The 22,279-nt window shown below is 40.3% G+C and overlaps 1 protein-coding gene across 1 annotated transcript in view; it reads right to left on the bottom strand.

Moving 5' to 3' along the window:
* Positions 1-654: 654 nt before the first annotated feature.
* Positions 655-22,279, bottom strand: part of Prkd1 (protein kinase D1) — a 288,145-nt gene continuing 266,520 nt past the window's right edge. Inside the window, exons 17-18 of the mRNA XM_038336787.1 lie at positions 2,394-2,479; positions 655-1,580 (exon numbers count right to left, since the gene is read on the bottom strand). Coding sequence (XP_038192715.1) covers positions 1,362-1,580; positions 2,394-2,479 — 305 coding nt within the window. The 3' untranslated portion in view covers positions 655-1,361. The remainder of the gene's footprint in view (positions 1,581-2,393; positions 2,480-22,279) is intronic.

Raw genomic sequence — 22,279 nt, 5'->3', positions numbered from 1 at the left:
ATGAATGGGGGAGGCATTTGGACTTCCCACAGGGCAGGGAACCCTGACTGCTCCTTGGACTGGAGAGGGAGGGGGAGGGGGAATGGAGGGAGAGGAAGGGCAATGGGAGGAGGGGAGGAGGTGAAATTTGTAAAATTATATAATTTAATAAAAAAATAAAAGATACCAGCCCACTTGGGCATGGTGTCTTAAAAAAAAAAAAAAAAAGAGCACCGAATACTTTAGTATAGCCCTGGGTTTTTCTATTCCCAACACCCGCACAGCAGCTCACGATTCCCAACACCCACACAATGGCTCACTGCTACCTGTAACTACTGTTAAAAGTATCTGATACCCTCTTCTGATATATCTCCGCAGGGACCAGGCACACACATGGAGAACAGAAATACATGCAAGGCAAACATTCATACAACAAGAGTAAATGATGATATAAAATTACAAAGAAAAGAAATGTGTCTCTACACTTTGATGTGCACTGGCTAAATGGTAGACATGTCACGATTCTCCTGCTATTTGAGCAGATACCTCTGTACCTCATTGTCCTGAGAGCAAGACTGTGGTCTACAGGTAAAAATAATTTGATTAGATTGACACTAATTTTGAGAAGAATATTTATTTCTTATCATTGAAAAAAATACACAAAAGGCCAACAGATGCTGAGTTGCTGGTTTTCCATAATACAGCTGGTATGGTAAGAAAGGAAGAAATGCATCTGGTTTGTGTAGCAGTTTACATTCTAAGGCATTTAGGCTTGGAGCAATAGCTCCACTTATTGAGGTGCACTAACTGGAATTTAAATACACCGAGGCACACCAGACCGGCAGAGGATTTGAAACCACACAGTAGAACTGTTTTCATGTAACTCGATTTTAGGACTTTATATGCCATACCCCCATCTTTCATCACCCCCCACCCATGCATTTTGAGTTGTTCACAGAACACCAGCAAATTATCTACTCCTCAAGAGTTTGCTTATAACACGCCCATCAATGGGGCACACCAACACAATGATGTCATGGATAGATGCTGCCTCTTACCAAAATGAGGCTCTGGTAGGAAAAACACTGATTTGCAAAGGCACAGAGGAGACAGGTTTAATGCATTAAATATAACATAAATCATCCACAATAACAAGTTTAGTGTTTCTGGGAACTTTTGTTAATACAACACAGTTGGTCACACAAAATACAAATGCTTCTGTTGATTTGTCTTGGCAACTCAGATACATCAACAGTGCTAACGGCTTAACAGCTTTGTTCTCGTCTGACAGAAAATAATGGCAGTTCTGCAAGGCAAATGTTAAACCTGACCGTATGTATTTATTAATTCCACAGTGTTTTGACAGATGAGAGGGGATGCAATCAGAGGATGCTGACACGCTCACTGAGGGCTTTCATCTCTCTCTCCTCAGCCTCAGGACTATCGCTGGGGCGAGTGCTCAGATCGATCAGGTGTGCAGGGTATTGCCGCCCCTGCTCGCCGGCGTACTGCTCCCACCTCGAGTCGTCGCTTTCGTGGGTAATATAGCGTTCTCCAATCTTGCATTCCAGCTCCCGTAAATCTAACCAGGTCTGATAGTCCTAAAGAAGAAATTCCAAAACATCAGCACAGAGATCATTGAAACTCGACAGGCTTTCCCTATGCTGTCGTCCTTACAGTCTGTGAGGTGAACTTTCCTTTCTGTTCTGACAGTGCTGCCCTGTTCACCATGCACTCTTAGGCAGGACAAGCACCACCTATTTGCTTAACCTTAGAGCATGCATGCTGCTTGCAGGGTGCTGTGGCTCCAAGTGAGGATAATTAACGCTTGTAGTCAAGCAATTAGGAATGTTGACATTGCTTTGCAGTTTAATGGCTATAAGTAATCTTTCGGTATTTCAGAATATCATTTTCTAAATGTTAAAACTCAATGTGAAAATAGCAAATATTTAAAAGAGAACATAGAGAACGCATCCATCCACTTTGAGTTTGCCTTATATTTATATCCATGCCTACTACATGAACTTGAAATGCAGCTTCCAAATGAGAAGAGTGCAAGGGCAGATGGGCATCTATTGGGACAACTATCAGGCCTAAGCATACAGATGCATTACAAATTTGGTCCTCTGAGTTCTGTAAGATCTTGGTATTGGGTAGGGGTGCAGGGAGAACTCTGTGCATGTGTTTTCTACATGTGTGTGTCTTCATCAGATTTTCCAGGTACAAAGACAGAGAAAAATTTAGAAACGCTAAACTGTAATTAAATCCCAAGAAATCACACACATTTTGGAAAAAAAAAATGTTAGGATAATTACGCCTGTACAAACATGACAAAAGATATCTACAGTTAATATCAAAATCTAGTAAATAACTGGAAGCACAACCAAGTAAGAAAATCCATGGATGACTTTTACCTGCAGCCAAGGGTGACTCAAGGTTTTATCCACGCTGTAGCGCTTTCTCATTTTCACTTGCAGCAAATTATTGATAAGATCAATGGCTGAAAAGTAATCATCATTAAAAACAGTTAACAATTATGGAATTAATATATAATTCACTTTAGAGCCTCTAGCACATCTGTTATCATACAGATGTAAATATGTTACATATTACATATATAATGGCACAGTGGTAATAATAAACCTGAAACCAATTACTTGAGAATTCTAAACCTCAGTCTTTACTTTCTTTTGAGTAAGAAAAGTAAATGAAGTTAGAATCAATGGGCAGAATATTCAAATCTACTGCACAATGTGAATTGTTAATTTGTGTACTCTCATTTTTTCAGTGTAGGAATTTTATTTTAATATATGGAATTTTAAATGGCTTAAGCAAATATGATAAGACTATTATTCAGAAGACAAAATTGCTCATTTTGTTATAAAATGCATCCAATATTTGAATACATATAAAGAGAATTGCAGGTTTTAATTAGCTGGGTGTGGTAGGTCTAGAGGCTGAGGTAGCAGAATTGGTAAAAAGTCAAGGTTTGAAAAAGTTAGAGTATAAGACTCTGTTTTTAAACAGAAAAGTAAAAAAGAAAAGAAGAAATAAAAAGTTAATTAAACTGTAGATACATGGATATAATTTATTCTAGAAAAAATATAGCAAAGAAAAATAGTTCCAACATTGTACTGTCCTTCAAGTTTTCCTTTGGTTCTAATATTTATTGTGTTCTGTGTATAGCCTACACGGAAGGGCTACACAATCAACACTAACATTTTGATTAGGGGAATGAAACGCATCAGCACACACGTAGAGGCCACCTCTGCCTAAGAAGCCTGCCTTGGTTAGGGTACCTGGGGAAGCAGGATACTTAGAACAATTTCAGAATCCAAGCATATGTTTTCTGTGAGCCTTTGAAAGTATAGTTCTCTCACTGTACAGTGTGTTGGGCATGAGCTTTAAACATCCATTCATACGATTTACTCACTGGTGAGTAAAGTGCTCCTTCCATTCTGGCTGCTGTGAAGTCACAGAGTAAAAATGGAGGAGAAGGGGTGAAGGGGAGAGCGTGTGCTACGGCAAGCATGCGGCAGCATTACACTTCCCCAAGCACCGCAGGGCATAAACACACGTTATTAATTCACTCATTCTGCTTTGAATTCTATAATTAGTTAGGTGGGAGTACAGTAACTCAACAAAGGGTCTGGTTTGTGCCCAAATGGGCCCCAGCCGTGAACCACACGGCCTAATGGATAAGGAGAGACCTGGCAGAGGAGAAACGAGAGAGTCTACAGGGAAATGGAAAATGTGAGGATGGAAAAATTGTTCTGAATGGTGCACATGATCCCCGGCCTGCCTGCCACAGTCTCCTTGTGGCCTGAGTAAGCACAGAAAATCAACGAGGTACTTCTAAAAGAAAACACTTTAGGCAGCAAGAGAAAAGTAGCAGGTTTGTGTGTGGAACTGATGTATTCTGTGGCTCTTAAGAAAAATAAGTTTGTTTCTGATTTTGAGGGCATTGCTTATTAATCACTGCCTTGGGGACTCGCGAACAATTTCATTAATCATGTTCCATACAATGGAGCATCAAATGCATGATGCAAAATGCCTTTCAATAAATCCATTGCTTATTATTAATGGCCAGTTTTATTTATACAAGGTATTCTTTATATGACCTAGAAGTAAAGACTGTGTTCCTAAAACTGTTTAATCCATGAAGTGCAGTTTTGATCTCTAATTTTTTTCTGTTTTTTTTTTTTTTTTTTTTTTTTTTTTTTTTGAGACAGGGTCTCTCTGTAGCTTTGGTGCACGTCCTGGAACTAGCTCTTGTAGACCAGGCTGGTCTCGAACTCACAGAGATCCACTTGCCTCTGCTTCCCGAGTGCTGGGATTAAAGGTGTGCACCACCACTGCCCAGTTTTGATCTCTAATTTTAATGGAAAAGGAAACTGCCCTTACTGAAAGCTTGCAACTTGGTCAAAGTGATGGATGTTAGAGGCAATGGTGCTGAGGTTGTAAACCAGAGTACCCGGCTTCAAAGGCTGTGCTGTTAAACAATATGACAAACAGAAGCCATATCACACTGTAAATGCATAATTAAAATGGATACTGTCAGCATTGAACATGTTTCTAATTGCTTTCTAATCATGAATAATAAATTCTTCACTTTGTTTCCAGCACACATTTGTATATTAATCCAGGTCTTCTTGCATTTCTTCTCATTGCAGCCTATACTTCAGCCCTCAAAGAATACTCAGAGATGGGATCTTCTGTCAGTCTTTTACCCTTCTGCACTGAATAAGGACATTTGCTATGAGTAATTCCATTATCAGAACATTTTTTGGACAAAGCACAGAACTTTAAACACAGAACTTTCTGGCCATATTCTAAACCACACTCCCAGGGCTCTTTACTATTTCTTGAACACATTTTTCCTACTAGGATGTTCCCATCTAGTTCATACTTCATTATTTCCAACAGGCTGTAGCAGGAGTGGAGAGATTGGTTTTTATCTCAACTTGACACAAACTAGAGTAATCGGAGGAAAGAGCCTCAGTCAAGGAAATGCCTTGGTGACATCCAGTTGTAAGGTATTTTCTCATTTAGTGATCAGTGGAGGAGGGCCCAGGCCATGGTGGCTGGCGCCATCCATGGGTGGTTGATTCTTGGTTCTATAAGAAGGTGGGTTAAGCAAGCCGGTAAGCAGTTCTCCTCTGTGGCTTCTGCATCAGCTCCTGCTTCTGGGATCCTGACCTATTTGAGTTCCTGTACTGACTTCCTCCAGTGATGAACAGCAATGCTGAAGTAAGCATAAGCCAAATAAACCCTCTTCTCCCCAATTTAGTTTTTGGTCATGGTGTTTCATCAAAACAATAGAAAGCCTAAGACAAATTTGTACCAGAAGCAGGGTATTGCTGTGACAACCCTGACCATGTTTTGGGAAGTATTGTGGAAGGATTTTGGAACTTTGGGCTTGAAGAACTATTGAGTGATAAGAGCTCAGTGGAATGTTTTTTAGGAATGTGGAAGACAAGAATGTTGAGAGCCTGGCTTGTGAAATTTTAGAGGGAAGTTTAAAGACTCTATCATGGCCATTTGTTAGTTTGAATTAGAATCCCGTGGTTCTGGTTAGCTGGGGCTGAATTATCAGCTTTGATTACCAAGATACCAAAACTTTGCTTTATGGGGATATTTGATGCTGCTCAGCTGGAGCTAAGAGATCAGCAGTGATTAAGAAGAGACCAGCATCACTGGTGAAGTCTTCTGGGGAGTATGTCCCGAGAGCACAGAGCTGTGACCCAGAGGTGCCAAAGTTGTGCCTCGTGTTGGCAGCTGGACTTGGTAATGTGTAAGAGTCACTCAAGTGATACTGGTTGAAGGCATGAAGGGGTAATGGAGAGCAGCTGAGTTTCAGCACTGTGAGAGCCATTGGTGAAGGTGCTGCCTCAGGACTGAAGGGGGTCGTGCAAAGAATTTTAGGTTTGGCACTGTGAAGAGAGCCTATGAGAGGCTATTGGTCAAAGTGCAGTCCAGTTGCAGCAGAAGACCCCAGTCTCTTTGAAATGCCAGTGCCACGGGATGACCACCTAGACCAACAGCAGCAGCAGTGGAGTGGAGCCTGTCAGAGCCTAGAGGACAAGCTGTGTGTGCTGCAGAGGGCAGAGCTGGAGCAGCGACCCAAGCCCTTCAAAGGAATCTAGAAGTTCATGTGTGGACCCTAGATAATTGAACATTGAGTTACACTGTTGGAATTTAGTTTTACTTAGATGAGATTGTAATCGTGTCCCTCTTGAAGAGGTATCCAAATTAATTTTGATTATTTTTAAAGAACATGAAAGACTTGAACTTTATAAAGAGATTGGATATTTTAAAGAGACTGAAATTTTAAAGACTGAATTTGTAAAGACTTTGAGACTTTTAAAATTATGTATAATTTTAATGTAGATTTTGGGGTGAATAAGAAAGGAATGGATGTGCCTGAAGAGTGACACGTTTGTGTGTCAACTCGGCACAAGATAGAGTCATCAGAGGAAAAAGCCTCAGTTGAGGAAATGCCTCCATGACATCCAGCTATAAGGCATTTTCTCATTTAGTGATCAGTGGGGGAGGTCAGCCCATGCTTGGTAATGCCATCCACGAGTAGTTGATCCTGGGTTATATAAGGCTATGGGCTGAGCAAGCCATGGGAAGCAAGCCAGTAAGCAGCACCCCTTCATGAGCTTTGCATCAGCTCCCGCCTCCAGGAACCTTCCCTGTTTGAGTTCCTGTCCTGACTTCCATCATAGATGAGGAACAATGCTGAAGACAGTATAAGCGAAATCAACCCTGTCCTCCCCAGCTTTCTTTGTGGTCATGGTGTTTTGTCACAGCAATAGAAACCCCAACTAAGCCAAGGAGGTTTTCCATCCACAAAGTGCCATATTGTTATCATGACATATTTGTTACTGATGATACTCTTTCTATTAATCTGGCAATCCCACATAGAAAGAAAGTAGGTATTTTATCACAACAGATCTCTGGTAAAAAGAATTCTGACAAATACTGACTTTAAGTCACTTCTCTAAGGAGCAGGATTGTTTTTCTAAGTGTCCAAAAAAAACATCTACTTAGTCATTCATTATGGGAATCTCTAAGCTTCATATTGGATGACTTCTGAACTGACTCTCCTTTTATGAAATTCAGGCAACTGTAGCCCATCTTACACACCTCAGTATCACTCCCACTTCAACCACAGATCATCCAAAGGGGCACTAGCCATAGACCACACTGGATAGCTTCTTAAAGGATTAAGAATATCTACCTCTCATCTGATACTGAGAGCTCTTAAGGCTTTTTCCATGTCTTCTCAGGTTCTAGTTCCCAGAAGGCACTGCTGTGGATATGTCACCAGAAGAAAAGAACTAAGAGAAGGAAAGGGAATGGAAGAGATGAAACAGAAACTAAGTGAGAACAATCCCCAGAGAGAAGAAAAAGGCTAGTGAGGTATAGTTCCATTTGTCAGTTTGAAGAAAGATTCTGAATGCTAACATCCACATATACAAGAAAACATTTTTTTTGTATGTGGGTTACCTCACTCAGAATGATTGTTTTTGAGCTCTATCCATTTACCTATAAATTTCATTCTTAAAATTTTCCTGTGTAAGTGTACTACACTTTCATTATCTATTCCTCGCTTGATTGACAGCAAGGCGATATCCAATTTCTAGATATAATGACTAGAACAGCAATGAACATGGATGAGCAAGTATCTCAGCAGAAAGACGCTAGCTTTAAGTTTTAAATGTGAGTCTTTAAATCTGAATAACCAAGTAGTTAAGAGGGGAAGAGAATTCCTCTAAGATTACAGGAAATATAATATAGTATTATGGAGAAATAAAGAAGAAACTAGAATAGGAGAATTAAATTGGGAAAGAAATGGAAGGGTAGGATAAAGGAGGGAATATAAGAAGGGACAACTAATGCTAAAGGCCTTTTGAAAAGCCATATGAAATCCCATTACTCTAGAACCTTCCTTCAATGTATACATATGTGAATAAAATTAAAATGGAATCACATATAGTGGGAAGGATGATGCCATAACTTGACATTTTATGCCACCATATAAAACCTCCCCTGTCCAGAATGGGTTATATCTTGTTGAGTTGTTGGCCCAAAAGATCCAGAGGCTCCCTCCCACTAAACATCACAGGCTATTGGTTGTTCTTCACAAACTGATGACAAAGCTTCTTGCTGAAGGCACAGCTTTTTATGTCATCCAAAGTAAAGGGCTCAAGGTGGAGTCAAACTAGAGGCGTCACTCCTATTGAGTAGTATTTGTGGTGTTGGAAGGTACTCTATATACTACTGGAGGAGAAAAGTAATTATCAACACGATTCAGTTACAAACCCTGGGTGCAACCTACAACAGTGACTTGCCTGCAAGATAAATTGGCACAATAATTGCACAAATGTTACATTAGATACCAATAATTTTTTATTGGATTTATGGCCAGTTCCACGAGATAAAATCCATACCTGAAACTTCTAAAGTGGCCAGGAACCTGAGAGTCAATAGGTCATGAGCTCTCAGTGAAATTCTACTATTTTTCTGTTAAAGGAACATAGCAATAAAATAATGACTAATGACATAATCTGAAGATCAGTGCATCACTCAACCCTCATAGGAGAGGGTTACTTTTTTGAAGTACACGGTAATTAACATAGAGGTCCACAGCTGGACAGTGTGTAAAAAGTGAGAGACTTTGGAGCAGTCAGCCCGAAATGGGATGTCTTTATAACACCCTTCTCCTCAAGGCTCTGGGATCTACATGGAAGAAGAGGTAGAAAGCTTATAAGATCAAAAGAAGATAGATTATTCCAAGGAAGCAGTATCTTCCATAAACAGGACTGATGCCCATATGAACACACAGAGACTGTGGCAGCATGCACGGATCCGGCACATGTTTAAACCCAACAAATCCCTGCATCAAGGGGATGTGAAGACAAACTTTCATCCCTAACCAAGAAGGTATTTGCAATTGATACCTTCTGGAAAAGAGAAAGTCAGTTTTCTCCAATAGAGCGTCACTGGGTATATCAATCACACTCCAGGACAGAACCCATGCCTAGAAGTGGTTGGTCAACATAAAACGGATTCCATGTTTTTCTTTGGTTGGTTGGTTGTTATTCTTTTGTTTTGCTTGTGTGTTTGTGGGATGGTACTTTAAGTGTCATTTTGTTTTGGCATTTTTGTATTTGAGTTTTAGTTCTTCGGTTACTCTTTTTTTTTTTTATTACAGTCGAATGAAAGAATGTGAGAAAGAACATGAAGTTGGATGCGTAGGAAGGTAGGGAGGATACAGCAAAAGTTGGGAGAGGGAAATATAATAAAAAATATGTCACATGAAAAAAATAATGAAAAAATTCTGCCTTTTTTTCTAGAAGGAACTTTGTAAGGCATGCCTTTGGAATGTGAGGGTGTATGGAGAGAAAATGGGAGAGACAGATACAAGAGTAGGCCAGCTTGTGAATTCCACTGAAAAGCAAAGGGAAGGAGAAAGTGAGCATGTCCTGGGGCAGAGCATGTCCTGAGGCAGAGCATGTCCTGGGACAGAGCATGTCCTGGGGCAGAGCATGTCCTGGGGCAGAGCATGTCCTGGGGCAGAGCATGTCCTGGGGCCGAGCATGTCCTGGGGCAGAGCATGTCCTTGGGCAGAGCATGTCCTGGGGCCGAGCATGTCCTGGGGCAGAGCATGTCCTGGGGCAGCGAAAGTGGGGCACTGAAAGGAAAAGCAACAGGCTGGTACGCAGGTAGGAAAAGAAAGAGCAATGCAGAAACCACAGGGGTCACACAGAGCTCTTTAAGGCTCTGGAACGCCAGTGTGACTTGGAAACCTACAAGAAAAGAATACGTGGATATTTGAGATTTTCCTCCATAAGATCAGAAGACCGATTATTTAAAACATCTGGCTTTAATGGGGTAGGGAACACTGTAACAGAGTACTGGCCTTTAAGCCATATGGGGTAATAAGCTCATGCCATTTTGAATAACTGGATTTCAGCTCGGGTCAGAGCAAGGTGAGAGCCCCTCTTCTCTTTACACTTTCTTCCCTTTGTTTCTGCCTTAGAAGATTAATAGGGGCAAACTGGGCATCACCTACTTCTATTTGCCATAAATATGACGTCATCGTTAACATTACTTCCTATCCATTCCATCCTATTCATTCTGGGAGTCAGTCCTGATTCTATTCTGGCAATTTTGCTCTTTTTATCCATAAGCTCAGTCCTATTAAGAGTCAAATATCAGCTAGTCTCTTAAGAAGCCACAATTGAACAATGTGCAGAGTTGTTTTTTTTCCAGTTTCTTTCCTTATGGGAACATTGTCAGCAACTGTATGACACACGTTTCAAATTTTACACTTCTTCATGATCAAAGATTTTGGTTCTTGTAAAAAATGTCTGTGGGCATACATGAATGTTCTCCTATAAACTGAAAGAAATATTTCTTATACCATTTGTTGTTGTTATAACTTCTTAGCTTGCAACTTTCTGCCCAGTAATTTTTTTTCTCATTTCTCTGTTACATGAGAAATTTAAAATATCAGTAAAATTTTACCACATACTCATTGTTTAACAATGTGGGTCCTCTGAAGAGCGCTAGGAGAGCTAGTGCTCTCTGGAGATCACAGCTAAGCACACAAGGGTACCCATGGAAGATGAAAGTGAAGGACATATGAAGATGCTGAGGGCTTTTTACTGAATATGCAGACAAGTGGTCCATGAACAAAGGTACTTAGATTCTATTTTCTTCCTGCATCAAAGCACCAAATTAATCTTGAAACTGTTTGAACTACACTGCGGTCATTCTGTGTTTCAAAGTAAATATCAAATATATGGATAATAACTCTTTCTGAGTGTGTAAAAGATACAACAGTATTGCTGTGGAAACCCTGAAAGCCTATAAAGCTTGGAAGGCAGCCTGGGAAGAAACTGTTCCTGACATTTGCGTTGCTAGCATGGAAGGCACCAGCTCACATCTCCCATCAAAGCCTCTCTCCATCTTTTTTCATGCCCTTTAATCAGGTCAGTGAGTGGTGGTCCTTTCCATTCTCTCCATTAGATTTTAGCTCCTTTGAGATCAGACAAATGGATATTCACTTTTTACTAAAATTTATGATTCTCTAAACAAAAGATGCACCTGAACTTTAAGACATTATTAGAAAACTGCTTAAAAAAACATGCCATCTGAGAAAGTGTGGCACATCTACACATCAGAGTACTACTCAGCGGTAAAAAACAATAACATCTTGAATTTTGCATGCAAATGGATAGAAATAGAAAACACTATCCTGAGTGAGATAACCCAGACACAAAAAGATGAATATGGTATGTTCTCACTCATTAGTGGATTCTAGCCATAAACAAAGGACATTGAGCCTATAGTTTGCGATCCTAGAGAAGCTAAATAATAAGGTGAACCCAAAGAAAAACATATATAGATCCAATATATAGAAATTGGAAGCAGACAAGATCACCAGGCAAAAGTTGGGAGCATGGGGGTGAAGGTGGGGTGGGGGAAGGGGGGAGGGGGAGAAAGAAGGGAGAAGGGGAGGATGGGGAGAGCTTCGGGGAGTGGGAGGGTTGAGATGGAGAAAAGGTGGATATTGGAGCAGGGAAGAAGATATCTTAATTAAGGGAGCCATTTTAGGGTTGGCAAGAGACTTGGCTCTAGAGGGGTTCCCAGGTGTCCACGGGGATGTCTCAGCTAGGTCCCTGGGAAGTAGAGGAGAGGGTGCCTGAACTGGGTTTGTCCCATAGTCACACTGATGACTATCTTGAATACCACCATAGAACCTTCATCCAGCAACAGATGGAGATAGAGACAAAGACCAACATCAGAGCACTGGACTGAGCTCCCAAGGTCCAGTTGAAGAGCAGAAGGAGGGAGAACATGAGAAAGGAAGTCAGGACCGTGAGGGGTTGGTCCACCCACAGAGACAGTGTGCCTGATCTAATGGGAGCTCACCAAGGCCAGCTGGACTGGGACTGAGCAAGCAGGTGATCAAACTGGACTCTCTGAATGTGGCTGACAATGGGGGCTTACTGAGAAGCCAATGATAACGGCACTGGGATTTGTCTCTACTGCATGTACTGGCTTTTGGGGAATCCTAGTCTGTTTGGATGCACACCTTCCTAGGCCTGGATGGTGGGGGCCTTGGACTTCCCACTGGGCAGGGTACCCTGCCCTCTCTTAGGACTGGAGGGGCAGGGAGGAGGTGGAGGAGGGAGCAGGAGGGAAATGGGAGGAGGGGAGGAAGTGGAAATTTTGAATGGTATTATTTATAAAGAAATAAAAATTAAAATAAAATAAAATAATTTTTAAAAGCCATCTGGTAGCTTTAATACATTAACCAGAAATTTAAGTGGTCTCTTCCTCAGCTCTAAGTTTTAACATCCATATTGTACCCATGGGATGTGTGTGTTTAAATTATAATATTTTTGGATGATGTGGCACCATGGCTAGGTAGAATGCCATAGATCATGGGATCACCACTGACTACTGTCAGAAAATCAGAACAATGCTATGGAAATTTGCAACAGAGTAATTTAGAGCAGGGAAGGGACTTGTGACACACAACAGTGCACATCATTTTTTGCCCAGACACATCACTTTTTATTTTTATGCTTATGATCCTCACATTTCTCTACACCCAAACCATTCAGGTTGATGTTTTGCATTAGAAAGCAATTTAGAGAAGCTTTTCTGATGGAGCCATCACCAGATACCCTCTGGCTCTTTTCTCCAAGGCCGGTACACCCCCAGCTTCTTTCAGTTCCACCTCTGACTGCTGAAGTGTAGTGCTTCTACTTCTTTCCCTCTGCTGGGCTTCATGCTGATGGGAACTTGTGTGTTTATTTTAAAAACCGTTTTGCAACCCTTCGCATTCCAGCTCTCAACCCAGCATGCCGTTGCCCAGCAACACTAACTGGGACGCTCCTCTCAGGGGCTGCAACCAGAGGCTGCCAGCAGCTAACAAGGCCACTGGAAATCATCATCTCACTCGTTCCTGAGTCAATTACCAGAATCCAATGAAGTGTAAGACCTTTAGAGACTCATGTCGATGGCTTTCCTGCTCCCAGTTCTTTCCTCTGTAGAAAGTATTCTATCAATGGTTACTCTTTGCTTCACATTCAATCACATTTTTTCCCTGAAGATCGGCAACAAAATCTTGGAAACTATAAATTGTTTCAACACAAGCATACAGAGGTTACCAAACTCATGCCTGACTGACTCAAAATTCAAGACAGCAACACAAATGTATTTCTGTCATAGCTTGTTCTCTATTTTCTCTGCACACTAAAATCCTTTAAAAATTATGTTTCTAATATGAATACTCAAACCAGAGAAAGGCAAAAATCTTTAGATGAGGAGCCTCTGGGTAGGTTTTGGGAGTTTTAGAAGTGCCTTAGGCATTTCTATTACCTTCAGAGCTTGGCTGCTAAATTTCTTTGCAGACTTTTGCATACCTTTCAATAGAGGTTTGAAGATTTTAAACAGAGGATTCTGGTTTTACAGCTCTGGGTAGAAGGTGATGCTGTGTGTCTGTTCATGGATCCCTGCCAATGCTGGATTACTGGCTTTTAGAACAGATTTTGTGTTCCAAAAGGTTGAAGGTAAAAGAGCCTTGAAAGCAGCTAGTAGCTGGGTTACAATGGTCCCATGGACCACTGAATAGAAGGATATGAATATAAAGAGAAACACTGAGGAAAGAACCTATTCTGAAGTATACACTGTTCAGTATTTTAGGATTAAGACTTGGGGGAGAGGGGGCTTTCGAGGTAACTTCTGTGTAGAAAATACTGATAGAAATAGCAAACAAGTTGGATTACACAATGACTACAGTCTGAAGCAGTGGGTGATCCTGGTAAGAAAATATTTCATAGGTATATGAAACTAGGTCTGATGTGGGATTCCCCTCTGTATGCTGTGAATACCATTGGTCAATAAAGAAACCGTCTTGGCCTGTGATAGGGCAAAAGAGTAGAGCTATGTGGGAAAAACTAAACTGAATGCTAGGAAGAAGAAGGCAGAGTTAGAAGCCATGGAGCTGCTGCTGGAGACAGATATGCTGAAACTTTGCTGATAGGCCACAATCTCATGGCAATGCACAGATCAATGGAGCTGTGTTAAATTAAGATGTAAGAGCTAGCAAATAAGAAACTAGAGCTAATGGGCTAAGCAGTGATTTAAATAATATAGTTTCTATGTGGTTATTTTGGGGCTAAGCAGCCAGGAACAAACAAGCAGCCTTACTACAACACTAGATCCTCTATTTGGACCCCATAATTCCCTGTCCCCTAACTGCAATGGGACACTGGTCTGCATCCTGTCGATTATATTTTAAATACGTGCTGATTAGTCAGTATCCAGACAGGAAATATAGGAGGGGCAACCAGGCAGGAAGCAGAGGTGGGGCGATGACAACAGTAGAATTCTGGGAAGAGGAAAGCTTATTCAACAGTTGTGACCCCAGCACAGAAGAAGCAAGATGTGACTGCCTCACCAAATAAGGTACGGAGCCACGTGGCTAACATAGACAAGAATAATGGGCTAATATAAGTTATAAGAGTTAATAAGAAGCCTGAGCTAATAGGCCAATCAGTTTAAAACTAATGTAGACCTCTGTGTGATTTCTTTGGGACTTAATGACTGTAGAACTGGGCAGGATCAGAAAACTTAGTCAACACCTAACTTCTAACTACAGAATTGGGAAATATGGGTTATGAACAACACAAGGATTTGAAGCCTTAAAATCCAGAGTAACTCATTATGATTCTACTTATTGTCTCCAAATCAAATGTTGTGCCATGCTAAAAGTCTTAAAATAAAGGAGATGCTGGCCTCACGCTATGTTCAGTCATCATCATTAGCAACAGCAGCATCACTATTGTATAGTTTACAATGCAGCACAAGTTGGCTTTCAACATCTGGTCCTCTGGTTCCTAAGTGCTGACATAACAGGCATGTGCCACTATGCTGCAACATTATACTTAACCAGAGTTGTTGAACCCCAAGACTGGAGTGCACACAAGGGATGATGAGCCTCCATTTGGAGAAAGGGTGATGATTAGAACCATCCCACTGCTGTGAAGAAACATAGAGGTGCTTCTGGCCATTGTAGTATTCCCAAAGAAGAACTTGGGCTCCTCTAATCCTGCATGTCCTCTATGACTGGAGTAAATCGAGAATATTCTGAACAAATGCTCAGTGGATTGGCACAATCTAGAGCAATGCAATGATAAAGATTTTTAATTTTTTTTTCTTAAATTATTACTTAATGTGTTTATATCATATGTTGTAGTATTCCCTTTAGTTATTGTGGATGGAAGCAAGCATCAATATTTATCCACTCTTCATCCTTTACTCAGACATCTTCAATACATGTAGAAGACATGTTGCAGTTCCACTATGTTAAAACTTAAGAAGCAAAAATTTCTAATTTAATTTAAGTATTTTACAAACATTTTAAGGTTGGTGAACAAATAAACACCCAACTGTGAAGATTTATAATATCACCTGACCTGATAAAAGTTCCTATTGCCATTTGTCAGAAAATCATGCTACTCATATTGATCTTGCCTTCCTGAGGAATGAATTCTTTCTTGGTGGACAGGCTTTCCCATATTACATCACTGAATAGAAAGCATTTTTGTACCTAAAACCCAAAAAACTCACTCAATAGGTGGCCATTTTTTTTTAAATCATCGCATACCATAGGCTCACAATTGTAAAATTCTCTTTTAATGAAAACAATGAAAGGATCTTCTAAACATTAAACATAGAGCCAGAATTTTAAATTGAGATCATTTGAAACGTTAACCCCCCCCCACCATGGAGGTTCTGACCCACATAATTCACTTCACTTCATCAATTGTGATTGCATTCCTGGCACCCAGTCAGCATTTTGAAGCAGTTCTCTGGCTGGTCCCAGCACCTTTCCTGCGTGCTGTTATGTCTGACAGTGGTGTTAATATGTTGACAAATCAATCTATTCATTAATATTCAGCAGGCTTGCTGGATCTGCAAGCTCCATAAACTGTTACAACACAGTTTAATTATTAAGATGACAATCGCCGTTCTTTTGTTTCTCAGGCCATTGGATTTCTGGGTCTCGTCTAACCAAAGCTTACATGCACTGAGCTTACTCTTTTTGTTTTGAACAATATGTTGTGAAGGGAGGACCCACAGCTGGTTCCGTTTCGTGGCAAAGCACTCCTTCTAAAGTGCTTAGCATTCTGGAACGCTGTTGGGTTTTGAAAACATACCATGTGGTGATGGAGCTCGGCTTTTATTTAGCTTTTCTTTGTATTTGCGCTGGCTGTATTTTCCAATTTCTGGGGAAAAACACACTTACAGCCAATTTTATTTGAACTTATCAAGCTGGAATGGCAAAAACTACTTTAAAATAAAACGCGAATGTCTGGATACATTTAGTGTTATCTTACAGTTTCTGGATACTTTGAGGTACCATATAATCTATACTGTATAGCTGGGAATTGAGCTCAATTCGGAGGATAAATTAGAGCCACGCTTATCAGAAGAAAAAAAAGAGGCAGCGTATTACTGTTGATGCTGTTAGGACTCACAAGTAAGAAGAAATCTGTTGTCACCGAATCATCACAATTTGATAATTAATTAATGTTGCACTAAGGACAAGGTTTGAGATTGGTGCGAGGGTCCTTCTCATATTTATATATATGGCATGCCAAGCCTTCTTCTTTCATCAGAATTCTTGATAATGCCAACTAGTCATGTGACCTCGGATCTGAGCAGCAATAACACTGCAGGTGGCCTGGGAATAGGTGCTCCTTCAGACTTCACCTGTGAACACAGAAAATGATCTTCTGTCTGCAGGGGTCAGGGTCTCCTTGTGAGACAATTTCCCAGACTGCCTCTGTGTTGATTACTGCCTGCTCGCCTCCTTAATGGTATATAAGGGAATATCAAAACTCAAAAGGAAAAAAAAAAGTAATTTCTTCACTGCCCATTACCAACCGTCCTCAAATTTAATGCATGTCTCTAATTGAACACATCAATTTGATGATGGCAATGCACTGCTACTCTGACGAGCGCTTTCAGATTCATCGCTGCAGGGATGTCCTTATTCACTTAATGAGGCAGCTTACACAGAAGCAAATTATGTCTCACTTCACCAGCCTTGCAACCCCTCTGCGTTTAGTTATCCTGTATCACCTTCCTCCTTCTAAGAATAACGCTGGAGAAAGTAAAAGCTGTAAAATCCAAGCATACATGTAAAGGAACCACATAACTCATGCGCATTCTGAGCAAATGAGGGGCTATGGGAAAAGTGAGTTCCACTGACATTCACACTTGGAAATTCACCTTTGTGTGGCCATGGCAGACTTCGATTCTTGGTAGCGTCTGCCTCGCCTGCCTGGTTGCATTGTCCTGATGGATGTTACAGAGAAGAAAATGGAACCCCAAAGCTTAGTGGTGAATGATATTTGTATTAAAATATTATATGTAGTTTATTTAAAATTTTGGATAACTTTTAGACCATTTCTGGTAGAATTATATTTACCACCCCTGCAAAAACCAGTCATCAATCCTAATTATTTTTTTTGAGACAGCATTTCTTTGTACAGCCCTGGTTGTCCTGAAACATGCTGGCCCCAAACTCATAGAAATCCACTTGCCTCTGCCTCCTGAGTGCTGGGATTAAAGCCAGATTCTCAACCCTTATTTTGTTCCATGAAACTTTGTTTGCTTATTTTTAGCTTTAATTTATTTTTAAAAGTCATCACACACACTTACAAAAAGATTCAAGTCCATAAGGAAAATTAAGAATCAAAATAGAACCTCTTCTCACTGCTTAGAAAACACCCATTTCACCTACTTTTCTACTCATTTCCTAGAAGCTTCTAAAGACTAAAAGCATTTCTACTATTTTCGAAGGTTTATTTATTTATTATTTTATGTGTATTAGTGTTTTACAGGCCTGGTTCCTAGAGGCCAGAAGAGTGCATCAGAAGTGCTGAAAGCTGAATTGCAGAACTTAGTGAGCTAGTGCATGGGTTTAGGCACCAAGCCCAGGCTCTTTGCAAGATCAGCTAGTGCTCTTAAGTGCTAAGCCATCTTTCCAGCCCCCTAAACTTAGATTGTATTTATGAGTCTCTAAACCTAAGCCAGTGCTAGCTAAACTCTGCTCCAGAGAGAAGTTGAGAAGAATAGATTGAGTCTTCAAAAACTGTTATAGATATTTAATATGGTTGTTACATTTTTATTATATTTTATAAAATACTAGTCAGCATGCTCATTAGTTCAAGTGAATCTGTCCCTCTATCACAGACATTTCGAGAACATTCTGTTTTAGAAATGTGATCCCCTCCATTAAAGGTGATGATCCACCAGCTGGATCTGGTGACAGGCGGCAACAATTCCCAAGCTCAGGAGGTCGACGCAGAAGGATTGCTGAGAGCCTGAGACAAGGATGCACAGCAAGGGCTAAGCCATCAGTAGCTATATAACACAAATTTATTTCAAGGAAAGCACTCACAGCAAAAGGCTCATATCATTTCATCTTCCTTGACATTGTTTTCCTCCCAATTATTTAAATGTTAAATTACTTGTGCTAGCCATCTTTGTAATTTAGAATAAGCCTGGCACAAATTATGGGCAGGCAAATACTAAGATACACAGGTATATTAAGTATTGACATTATATGAAACATTTATTCTGAATTCTCTTTTTATTGCATTTATTTAGTGTGTGCTCACGTGTGTATGCATGTGTATGTGTGTGTATATATGTGTGTGCGAGTGCATGTGCTTGTGTGTATGTGGGCAGGTACCACAGAGCACATGTGAAGGTCTGAGGACAACTGGCACGACTTGTCTCTCTCTTCTATGTGGGTCCTGGCGACTGAATTTTGTTTGTTTGGTTTGATGATAAATGTCTTTCTCACTGGCCCTCTTCATTATCTTTGATTAAATTACATATTAAATGACACACCCATGCGCATCACTACATACATGTACTGAGGCAGGATCTCACATGACTGAAGTTGGGCCTCATACCCCCTTGTCACCTATTCTCCATGACACCGAAGTTCCATTACTCACGTTCTTTTGCATGCTTAGCTTAAAGGTTATCTCAGTCAAGGATGAATATCAATATGTGAATAATTGTATATGTTTATTGTTAGTTGATAAACTCAGGCTAATAATCCACTGCCCACCTAGCCCACAAGCCCAGCTCTCTATACTGGTGCCCACGCCAAAGATAACTTAATCCCTATGGTGCCTTGACTCCTTTTCTCCACATTTCCTGAACTGCCTAAAATCATGTCACACACGTCAGCTTCCCTTCTCTGCACATCATCTGGTGTCGTTCTAGGTTTTATTTATTTTCCGTTTTGAAAAAACGCCCCACTCTCGTGTTTTCTTTTCTATTCATAGTCTTTGTAAGTTGATATGGATTAAAATATAAATGATATTTTAAACATGGCAACTACCTGACAGAAATGATGTGGCTTTGGAGAGATCGTAGGGACAACAGATGGATTCTGTAACTTGTTTTTTTCATTTGAATATCGAGAAGTACATTCAGTATTTCAGAGGATCCCCACCTCTCAGGTGTCTCAGGGGATTTTAGCTATATAACAGCAGCTTCGTTCTTAAATGGAACCATGAAACATTTACTCATTTTATTTTTATCCTAGAATTCTTTACCTGCTTATTACCAAGAAATAATTCCCTTTTGGTTTTTCTTTTTTGCATAACACAGTGAGTTTTGTTATGCACCTGCATGTGTGTGGGTTGTGGACTTCAATAATACAGAGCATCTCATTAAATTTTCCTACCTCCACCTTGGTAGAGGTGACGTTTTGAGAGTTTAAATTATGAACTTCTTACATTCCAGGAAGAACACGATGAGCAGATAAACAGACATCCTCATTGTAATCTAGCTCCACTCACTGTTGAAAGTTGACAGACCACCTAGAGTAAGGCCATAAAAGGCTTACAAATAACCAACTGCCAGAGATATTCACTGGCAGAACTATTAGACTCTCCTGTCTTACAAACATCCTTGTTTTGACTATTTGCCAACAACCACAGTACTATCTCTTGAGTTATGGGCTGAGTCTCTCAGTTTTTCCAACAGTTTTAGAAGTATCCAGGGTCATCCTGATGATGTGCTGGATGTAACAAGCACAGAGAAATCTGCATCTTCTCTGTTGTGAAAATTCAAGAATGCAATGGAAGGAGAGACACAGAACTGTTTGTAGCCTTACCTGGACATCTAAAAGTTATTTAGGTGACAGCTAACTTCCCTTTCCATATGATGAAGTAAATTTATCAAATCAAGCCATCATTTAAAGACAGATCGTGAGTTCTGGTCCTTCCATGACAGGACTGAAAGCAACAGAGTGGATATGCTTAGCCCTCACCATAAGCTGGACTGAGCTAAAGCTGGAGGAAATAGTGAGGCCAGGTATAATTGCCGTTGGTAGTGATGGATACATTCGTAATAATAATGATAATGCAGCTTGGAAAAGTGACAAAATGATACACAGCCCCACACATAGACTGCTTTAGAATGGGGTAACATGGTGAACACACTTTCTCTTGGGAGACATCTCCTCTATACAGGTGTTTATCATGACAGTTCATTTTGGGGAGCCTCCTTTGTACACATGCACTATTGTGCATACACACACACACACACACACACACACACACACACACACACACACACACACACTGTCTTACTCAGGAATTCGAGTCTCTCAATTAGGTCAAGAACTCACCGATAGGGCTAGTCTAGCTGGCTAGCTTGTTTGGGAGGTCCTATTTCTGCCTTCAGAGTTCTGGAATGAGTGATAGGCCACCAAAGCAGAACTTCAGTTCTCAGACTTAGACGACAAGGTCTTTATCCTATGCAACATCTCCCCAGGCTCAGTTATATTTAACTTCACGCTGCTATTTCACTTCAGCTCTGGTCTAATGAGTGTGTGTCGTGGTGCTGTTACAGATAACTACAGTTAAATACATGGACAAAACTCAAAGACGCATATGTGATAGATGGAACATGGCCTGGTGATACATGGGGAGATAGACAGACAGGATGAAGAACGGTCTGGAAAGAGGATGGAAAACACAGTAAACTTTAAACTAATACAATTCCGTCAATCGATGAATTTCTACTGCAATCTCATCTAATACAGTATCCCAGGCAGTAATGTATATCACCATATTCTGGTTAGAAAACCAATGATCTAAAGGAATAAGTTACTGAACAGAAATTAGCATGATTGTACATGTGGCATTGCCAACTAAGTTCTTCAATGTACTATGATGCTATTCCTGGTACCTATAGAGATTATTAAACATTGTGTTGCTTCTCTGGTAAAATAATGAATACCACAGCAAAAGTAAATACAGCAGGATAAATAAAACTATTACCTAGAGGCTGGGAGTGTTGTTGGTAGAAACATCTAACCTAGGGCAGCTGTTAGGATTTGAAACTGCCAACATTCACACAGGTTCCTTAACTCTATGTTTATGTCCCTGTACCTTTAAATTAAAGTCTGTAACAGTCCTACTTCAAGATTAAGGGTTGATGTATGAATTCATGCATGGTAAGAATGTTGAGTGCTTGGCTCCTTGGCAGATTCTATTGAAGTGTGAGCTAGTATTTTGTCTCCATTTCAGTTTGTTAATATGTATGATGTAATTTTTCTAAAATTTTCTCATTTTCCAAACCACGTTTTTTCTCTCTCCCTCTCCCTCTCTCTTTCTCAAACACACATACTTTTTTACACACACAACACACACGTACACAAACACACACACAACCAGAGAAACCCTGTTTTTCCTGACACCTGTTAATGTCTTTACGTTTGGTTTAACTTAGCATCTTTTTTCCCCTGCAGTAGTTTCCTTTCTCTTTCTTGGTTGAGTCGTCCTTATCCACAAAGATAATCTGAGCATTAGAATCGGGCTCCTGGGATGACTGTGTGATTGCTCTGGGACCTGAACACAGACAATTGTTCAGACATTCAGACATTGTCTCCATAAATACGCTGACTTCCATTTTGAGACCATGTATAACAGTCAGGAACAGGTAAGCTTGGACATAGTAGGATAGAATTTGCACTACAAGGAAGACAATCTGAGGAGAAAGTTATCACAAAATAACGCAGCCTTGAGAGAGGGAAGAACATAACATATGGATTGCAGGAACCAGCTGAACCGAAGGTTTACCTTTTACATTTCGTAAGTGGGGTTCAATAAATAATCCTATTTGCTTGTCATAGGTTTCTGTTATTGAAACAAGGAAAGTCCTAAGGAGT

Source organism: Arvicola amphibius, chromosome 7 (assembly GCF_903992535.2).
Source record: "Arvicola amphibius chromosome 7, mArvAmp1.2, whole genome shotgun sequence".
NCBI classification, from domain to species: Eukaryota; Metazoa; Chordata; class Mammalia; order Rodentia; family Cricetidae; genus Arvicola; species Arvicola amphibius.
The sequence above is the reverse complement of the archived record's forward strand: the minus strand, read 5'-3'. Positions and strand labels throughout refer to the sequence as shown.